The sequence below is a fragment of the Cuculus canorus genome, chromosome 15 (genome assembly GCF_017976375.1).
Source record: "Cuculus canorus isolate bCucCan1 chromosome 15, bCucCan1.pri, whole genome shotgun sequence".
Taxonomy (NCBI): domain Eukaryota; kingdom Metazoa; phylum Chordata; class Aves; order Cuculiformes; family Cuculidae; genus Cuculus; species Cuculus canorus.
In genome coordinates, this window is record NC_071415.1 from 2,655,513 (window position 1) to 2,664,424 (window position 8,912).

The following is an 8,912-nucleotide window of genomic DNA, read 5'->3' on the forward strand; positions in this document are numbered from 1 at the left end:
AGCACACAGATAATGCAGCTGGAGTACTGCAGTGTTCTGTCTCTGAGGCTTTTGGTTCTGGCATGTGAAGGTGGTCCTTCAGGTACATCTCCCTTCTATGAAACTTCCTGATTGTTCCTTCTTTTCTTCAACCAGGGAATTCTCTTGGTGTATGACATCACTAATCGCTGGTCCTTCGATGGAATAGACCGATGGATAAAGGAAATCGATGAGGTGAGTTGCAGTGGTCTAGAGCAAAAATCCTTGGAGGTGCCACCTCTGATACGGGGACAGGAAAGGCTCTGCCATGGGGAGGGAATGATGGCATTGAATCACATCAAGGGGATGTGTCTGCCCTCCACCTCTGTATAAACCCAGAGGAGTAGGAAAATGCTTGGGAGTAGCCTTGAAAGAGAAGAAGGTTCCCTCTAGAATGGCCTGCAGAGAGGATAAATTCCTGTTCTTCGCTGTGCAGTACTGATGTTGGCAGTCCTGCTTGGTCATGGAGCAGCTTCTCTTGTTTTGTCCTTCATGACTATCACAGCTGAGCAGAATACAGGTTGTGGGCTACCCTTACTGAGGACAAGCCATGATTTCTCCGCTTCTTTCCCTCTTTCAGCATGCCCCAGGTGTCCCTCGGATCCTGGTGGGAAACAGGCTTCACCTCGCCTTCAAGCGGCAGGTGCCCACGGAACAGGCGCGGGCCTACGCTGAGAAGAACTGCATGACATTTTTCGAGGTCAGCCCCCTGTGCAACTTCAACGTCATTGAGTCCTTCACGGAGTTGTCCCGTATCGTCCTCATGCGGCACGGCATGGAGAAGATCTGGAGACCCAACCGAGGTCAGTGGTGAGGAAGGTGTGGGGAAGGTGTGAGAGCTGGCAGGGTGGAAACAGAAGAGTGAGACTGACAGCCTGAGTGGGAGGTGTGTTTTTTTGTGGGGTCTCAACATGCCTGGTGCGGAGAACAGCCTTGGGTGGGAGAAACTGAGCAAGCCACGGGGCTGCCTGTACCAGCACAGGAACCCGGCAGCCAGTGGTGATGGATGTTCAGCATGTCTAGGATCTGAGTTGCTCCGGGACATCCCACACCTCTCCACTTATTTTGGATGAGGGCAATTAAGCTCACAACTTGAAAGTACTTCAATCAAACGGCTGTGTGGGATGGATCCAAGTGTAAGCATATCTGTCCTTACCCTTTGCCTGAACCTGTGTCTCCTGTTTTGGAGAGACGCAGAGGCAGTATGAGCTCAAGGAGCTGAAAGGAACTAAATCCCATCCCTGCTTGTCAGCATGTGCCAGTCAGCTGACATGTTCCGTATATCCAGGCAGACGTGCTGCTGTGGGCAAACTGCAAGCAGAGTCTGTGTTACATCTCAGCCTTTTGCGTTTGAAGCAAAATAGTCTTAGGTGCCACGTTCCTGACTGGAGGTAGCAGTGTGCTGAGCTGGCAGTGAGAGTTCAACACTCCTGGGATGACCTGCCTTCATATGGATCCTATGGATCCACGGAGGAGGGAAAACCCTGTTTGCCAGCCCCAGTTACCAAAGTATCTGTCAGGACTCCTGCTTCTGGCCTGGCTGCCATGCTGCTGGCTCCAGCTTGTGGAGGGGTGGCAGGAGTTGGGCTGCGTTCACAGACCTCCTTGAACTTCTTCCAGAGGCAGGACTTAGACCTGCTGTCCGCTGGCTCTGCTGGCTTGGGAATAGGGGCAGTCGGCTTGGGAATAGGGGGTGCCAGCTTGGGAATAGGGGCTGCTGACTTGGGAATAAGGGCTGCTGGCTTGGGAGTAGGAGCTGCCGGCTTGGGAGTAGGAGCTGCCGACTTGGAAATAGGAGCTGCCAGCTTGGTAACAGCAGCACGGCTTTCCTGGCAGGCTGGAGGTGAACGCGTGCCCTCGTGTGGCTGCTTGCTGGGAGATCCCAGCCCAGTAGACTTCCCAGAGCAGGCTCACGTGATGTACACTGAATTAAGAGGCCACTGAGAAGCCCAAAAGGTAGACCCTCCTTCTGCCTTGATGGGATCTCTGTCAGTGCACGCACTCTGCAGGGAGCTGGCCCCATGGCTGCGGCTCCCCAAGCAGGTCCCAGGTGAGGCTGCTGCTCCAGGGCTTGCTGACCCTGTTGCCTCCTGCCCTGGGCATGTCCTTGTTGCCAAACGACAGCCTGAGAAGCCAAGTGCCTGGCAGGGATGTGAGTGAGGCCCTGGCTGCCCTGAGTGTTGTGCAGAGGCGGAGTGGCAGTGTCTGAGCTCCATGTTGTTACCAAAGCTGGTCCCTTGAGAAGCGCTGACCTCAAGTGGCAGAGCTTACCTCTAGAGTTGCCCAAGCTATTGTCCTAACTGTCCTAGCTGTTCCCTATTGTGAAAGGTTCCTATGCGACCATTATTAGCTTCTCTCCCCAAAGGAGCATGAACTGCACAGCAGAGGAATATTTAGGGAGAAAGCAGCCCTCGAAATTTCTTGGCTCTTGAATGTCTGGTCTCTTCCCCACCAGTGTTCAGCCTACAAGACCTGTGCTGCCGAGCCATTGTGTCCTGCACCCCAGTCCACCTCATTGACAAGCTGCCGCTGCCCGTCACCATCAAGAGCCACCTAAAATCCTTCTCGATGGCCAACGGGATGAATGCGGTGATGATGCACGGCCGGTCGTATTCCTTGGCCAGCAGCGGCGGTGGGAGCAGCAGCAAAGGTAACAGCTTGAAGAGATCAAAATCCATTCGTCCGCCCCAGAGTCCCCCACAGAACTGCTCGCGCAACAACTGCAAGATCTCTTAGCAGGATGGATGCACTGTGAGCTTCGAACATATCCACACCCACCCACCGATGTACAGCTGTTTGCACACTTAACCCTTTTCAACTGGATCCTTTTGGATGGGCCGCTGCTTTTTCAGATGGTTGTGTCGCTAAGCATTGGGAATGTTGCTCACATTTTGGCTTCACATCCGAAGCGCGGTGCCGGCTGGATCTCACGGCGCTGGCGGGGAGAGTACTCTGCCAAGTGACCCTCCAAGAATGCTTTGGACTTTGCCTCTCGGCCTGGGGTGGAAAATTCAGCAGCTGCCGGGTTGGGGAGGGGGGAAGGGGAAAAAGCTCATCTAGTCTCAATGGAGAAATGGATTTAATGGAAGATTGAGAGGCTTAAGGGAGTACGCAAGGAGAGTCTGTGCTGCAACTTTAACTCTTGGACTCCTGAACAGATTGCTGGTGCAATAGTGAGCATTGGATGTAGAGAAAAAAGAAACAGGGACAGGGGACTACAGACAGTTTTCACCGGGATGTTAACCTGCTGTTGCCAAAAACAAAGAACAAGGCAAGAGCTGGCCCATGGGAAAGGGGAAGGGAGCAGTCTGCTTGCCTTCCTTGCTTATTTATATAAATGTTATACATATATATATCTCTCACTTGTTTTCTAAGGGTTTTTTTAAGAAGTAGTCAGGGAAAATTTTATGCAGCCATGTAAATACAAGCACTGGATGAACCTTCACAGTGCCAGCAAAAGGGGAGAAGTGGAGCCGATGAAAACATAGCAATGCTTTAATGGGACATTCAGTTGCCACCGGGGCTTGTGCTGGGCTTTTTTAGATACATGTGCAGAAGGAAAGAACAACTCCTGTGGAATGTATCCCAAGCTGCTTTATTGCAATCATTCCCTAAAACTTGTGAGTGCTGAAGGCAGGGTGGGGGGTGGGATGTCAAGGCATCAAGGGGCAGAGTGGATAGGCCAGCGGTGCAGGGTTTGTTTCCAGCAGGCAGGACGGAGGGGCAGCTGTGAGGTCAGACTGATGCCTTGCTCACTTTGCACCTTCTGATGAGCGGCCGATGGGAGACTGAGGAGCAGAGGCTGGAAGCATCGTGCCTGAAGCAGAGGAGAAGTCCTGGATTTGTCCCTTGTTGCTGCAAAGCCCTGTTTGCCACTTCCCGAGCCCTCCACCCCCTGACACCACCCCGCACAACAGTCCTTGGATCCCGGCTGCTTCTTGCTTTGCTTTCCCAAAGACGCTCTGCCTGGGCTCGCATTGCTGCGGCTGCTCCTGGATGAAAGTGGGCAAAGGACAGAAGCAGCTTTTCCCACTGGAGCGTGAAGGAGCAGGGACTGAGAAGGTGAATGGAAACAGCAGACCCCAGCCCACGGATCCCATCGCAATGATTGTGCTTGGCTCTCGTGGCAGCGCCAGGAAGCCGGGAAAGCAAACTGCGCTGCTCTGTAGGACCGCTCCTGGATTTCAGAGGGCAGGCGTGCTCAGCTTGAGGTGTGCATGTGCTGTGGGAGAAGATCTTCCCTCAAGCAGTGCCATGAGCTTCCCTGGCTTGGTCCCATGGCTGATCTGTGCTGGGGATTCACCTGGAAACTTAGAAGTCTCACCGAGCCCTCATTGCAGAAGCTACATGGGACTTGGCAGCGGGACTCAGCTGTGTCAACAGGTCCTTGTAGGCAACCGGGATGTGTAGATTGTGAGTAGCGTGCTAGAAAGTGAACAGCTTTTCCTTTGCTGGGTTGGTCTTCTCCTCAGCAAGGAACCCAGCTAGTACAATGCTCCATCTTCCTGCTGGTGTCAACAACACCTCCAGGTGTGTTCTTCCCCCACCCTGAAGCAGATTGTTGCATTGCATGGGCAGAATGAAGCCGCGGCGGTTCCTACGCGGCCGACAGACCCTTTGTTTGGGCAGGGGCACGTCCCTCCATGAGGACATCTTCCCCTCTGAGCTGACCCAGAAGGTGAAGGAGTCTTCCCCCTCCCGATCTGCAAGGGCAGGACCTTGGCTCATCTCTAGCGTGCTTTATTGCCCAGCTCAAATGAGCAAGGAGAGAATTAAACCCCAGGCAGATGGAGGCGGGGGAGAATCCTTTGTAGTGCTGGCTTGGCTCAAGAGCAAAGCCGCATCCAAGCTCAGCATGGTGGGGCGAAGGCCGGGGGATTTGGGAACCTGTCTGGGATGGCTGGCACCTGTTTCCCAGCCCTTCACACACAGCAGAAGACAATCGCTGGCTCAGCAGCCTGGGATATACGGCTGACAGGTGATGGGCACCGCCAAAGGCGGCTGCTCCCAGCCACCACCACCCGTGGGGCCCTTCCGCTGGGCTGCTCCCGGCACCGGTGTGCAGGGCGAAGAGGGACGAAGAGTTCCTTCCTAGAATCACAAAGCTGCTGCATGTCTCAAAACACTTGATGTACCTCTGCTTCGTTTGGCTTTGCCACGTGTGGCACCTGCCCACCCCTTTGTCCCTGCCCGTGGGTTTGTTTTCCACCCTACAAGGTCTCAACAGATCCCATCTGTGGTGAGGATGAAAGGTTGACCTGGAGCAATCGCTCTTCAAAACCCTTTTTTGTTTGTTTAATTTAAAAGGCAGAGATTCTTGCATCTGATGTCAACACTAGTCTGTAGCTGCTCTCCAACACTTGTACCATTCCTGAGTTGTTTTTTTGGACTATCCTTTTATTTTTGTATTCCTTTGTACAGTCAGTGTTGTTCAACTGATTACACATGGGTTTGTTTTGTATAAATTAAAGTCTTTTTTCTGTTGTTTTGAACTACCAGTTGAAAGGTGGAGAAGTTGCATCCGTTTTTGTATGGGCTGGGAAAAGGCTGAGTTGAAAGGAAAAGACCATAGTTTTGTCCTATCCTGGGACTTTAGGGATGCCTGTGCTGCAGGTGGGAATTGTCACAAAGCTCATGTCAACGTCAGACTGCATTTGAGGGAGGTCTTAAAGTCATAGTTCCTGGCGCTGGGGGTTTTTTTTGCCCTTCTCTACACATGCAGAAGCTAAAACTGTTTTTACTAAAAGCTTAATTCTCAGAATTAGAATTCCTGATTTTGGTAATGGAGCTCTTAGAAGACGCAGGCTGGCCTGAAACATGTTGAACATCATTGAGGGCTGCAGGAAGCCAGAGTCCCCAGTGGCTCGCGTGGGGCTGTGTGGAGATGGGGTTTGCAAGCACAATTGGAGCCTTCATTCGCCACTTTGGGTTGGGGCGATCTCAGGGGCAGAAGAGCGAGTTCTGTGGCAGTGTTCACTGTCCTGTCTGGAGTGGAACACAGAAAGTCAGCCTGGGATAAAGGTGATGCTGAAGTGGAGAAGATGCTGCTGGGAGCTCAGCACCAGCGTCACCGTCAGGCTCGCAGCCCCAGAGAAGGGGTTTGATCTTGGGTTGGAGGGAAACGTCTTTCCTGATCTTTTTGTCTCTCACTCCCAGCCCACCTCCCCTTGACCTCCCTTTTCCCCTGCCTGCTTGCTTCCCCAGGATCAGATTTTCCACTTCGTACCAGACTGGCCACGCTTGTTTTAACAGCTTAAGGAGTAATTGCCGGGGCTGGGAGGGGGCAGGGGGAAATGAGATAGTGTCTGCAGCCTGGAAAACCCTGGAGCTGAGGTGAAAGCCTGGTCAGGGAAGAGTCGGGGAGACTTTTTTTCCTCCTTTTCAAGGGAGCGGGGGTGGGGGGGGGCGGGGGCCGCTGGAAGTGTCTGCTCCCTCCCGCCAGCAGAGCTGAAACAAAGGTTGTGTGTGGTTCCAGATGGGGTGGGGGCAGCTGGAGCCAAGGAAGAGCAGACAAGAAAACGCATGGCACAGCCTGAACATCAGGAAATGCTGAGACAGACCTTTATGGGGGTCTCAGTTCCTTTGAGAAAGAGTGATGGGGCAGCTTGCTCTGGTCTGGTTCAGGTCTCCCCTAGTTGGGTGCCTTTCTCCAACCTCACCCTCCCAATTTGAGGGTATCTTGGGTTTGTCCTGCCGTCTCCTCAGGGCTGAGCCATGCAGGGTGTGAAGAAACGGTGATCATCCCACCACACCTGAGATGTTCGAAAATGAGGATGCACCCACCCATGGGTGCAGTGGTGGGGCAGGAGCCCTCCTCCACAGGGTGTTACCGGAGTGGGGGACGTGGCGCTGTGCTCTATCCTCCAGGCTGGATGCTGCTTCCTGCACTTCCTCATCTTGAAGGGAGATGAGCCACAAAACTCACATTGGTGCCTGGGATCTTTAAAAGCAGCCCTAGAAAATCCCTGTTTGTGATGCAGTGGGTGCCTGGGAGGCAGCTGGGACCACGTTTGGCTTCCTCAGCTCCGTGGGGCTGGTACCTGTTGCTGGGCGCAACCTCAGGGCTCCCATCCACCTGGACACAGAGACAAACGCTTGGAGGAAGAAAGCTGGGGCTGCTTTAAGCCTTTGGATGGAGAAAGTATGTTGTGGGGAGAGGCAATTCTTTCCCAAACCTTCTGCAGAAGCAGCACTGGAAGAGGCTGGGCCAGGGTCCTCAGGCATGGGTGAGGGTCTCAAGGTGCTGGGAGCTGCATTTCCAACCATGTGGCATCGCTCTTGGTGGCCTCACATCATTGAGGCAAAGGTTCCTGGCAGGCGCTCATCGTGGCCTTGCCGCTTTTGATCTGGGTACCATGGGGATGAGGCATCATGGGCTCCCATGTGAAACAGGGGCCACTGACAGGGGCTGCTACCTGGCTCCGAAGGGGGACAGTGGGACAGGAACCCACCCAAACCCCAGCACTGCCTCCTTCACAGACATTTGCTGTGACCACATGGATCACAGCGTGGGCATGAACGAAATCTGGGCTCCAGGTTTTCTCTTCCCCCCCCTTCCCTCCTGCAGTATCACCCTCAGAAAGACCCTGGGGCACCCCAAGTGCACCCCAAGGTGGCTCTGTGCCCCCAGGCTGTATCCTCACAGACTGAGCCTCCCACGCTGCCCCTCAACCAGAGCGAGGAGAGTTCGGGGTCAGGGATGTCCACGGATAACGCTGCAGTGCCTGCTTGCCTGGGGGTGGCTGGGAGGCTCTGAGCTGCCAGTGCAGGCAAAGTACGGCCTCCACAGCTCCTGGGCCACGCCATCCTGATGCAATTCCATTTGCAAAACACCTCATCAGCCTCTCCACAGTGTCCCAGCACAGCATAACCTCTCCCCCATGCCCAGAGCTGGCCGGACCCCTGGGCAGCTGCTTGGCCACCAAATTGGGATCCCTGCGCACAGCATGAGGCACAGTCCAGCCCTCCACAGCGCGGGCACAGCAAGGTCATATCAGACCGTGCTTTGGGATTTCAGGGTGCCAGGGGGAGCCCTGGCATGGAGCTGCCATGGGCAGGGTGGCTGGTTATGGCACAGTGTCAGCAGCACCGGCTGGAGTTCCGTGCGCCAGAGCAGGTGCATCCCACTCACCCCAGCATGGCAGGTGCCAAGGGCCCCCCCTGGATTTCCCGGTCCGGTGCAATCGGGCTTCCCCAGGAGCTGCAGGTTGGGGGAGCACTGAGACATCGTGTACACCGCCACCTCTGGGGTGCAGCTGAGTTGGTTCCCCCGCTAAAAATGTTAAGAAAAGCCCCCATTCCCTTTTAAGTGTGTGTCCCCAAGTTTGCAGACATGCAGAAGAGAGGCTGGGATCTGCCAGCTGCCCTCAGGGTGGGATTGCTGCTTCCCAGGAGCTGCAGAGCCCCTCGGTGCTGAGGAGGGAGAGGCATGGCGCTGGCTGGGCCCGGAGGAGTTAATGCTCCCCAAATGCCATGAAATGTTCCTGCTCCAGGTCAGTCTCCAGCAGGGATTAAGGGAAATCTGGCTGGGGAGCCAGGCCCAGCTCCTGCCAGCTTAGAGCCGGCTGCAGGACGTGCTCGGAGAGGCAGCGGCAGGATTGAAGCGCAGGCACAGCGTGCCGGGGTCTGGCACGACCAGACGCTGCCTTCCAGCTCAGGAAAATACCAGCACTTCCAAAAGCCTGGCTGTAAATCAGGGGTGCGCTGGGAGCCACCACCAGGCTGGGGGAGCCACGCCAGGGGGACTGGTGGACACCCCTTGCCATGCAGCCAGGCTTGGCAGCGCGGCACTTGTGGGATGCTCACTGCAGATGAGCAGGATGGACGCGTGCTGGTGCCGGCACCCCGCTCCTGAGCGCTGGTTTGCCCTTGCCCAGTGGGCACCCAGAGGCGAG

General features: G+C 55.0%; 1 protein-coding gene across 1 annotated transcript in view; it reads left to right on the plus strand.

Moving 5' to 3' along the window:
* Positions 1–2,890, plus strand: part of RAB40C (RAB40C, member RAS oncogene family) — a 33,481-nt gene extending 30,591 nt beyond the window's left edge. The window contains exons 4-6 of the mRNA XM_009571003.2: positions 136–213; positions 599–821; positions 2,474–2,890. Coding sequence (XP_009569298.2) covers positions 136–213; positions 599–821; positions 2,474–2,754 — 582 coding nt within the window. The 3' untranslated portion in view covers positions 2,755–2,890. The remainder of the gene's footprint in view (positions 1–135; positions 214–598; positions 822–2,473) is intronic.
* Positions 2,891–8,912: the final 6,022 nt, after the last annotated feature.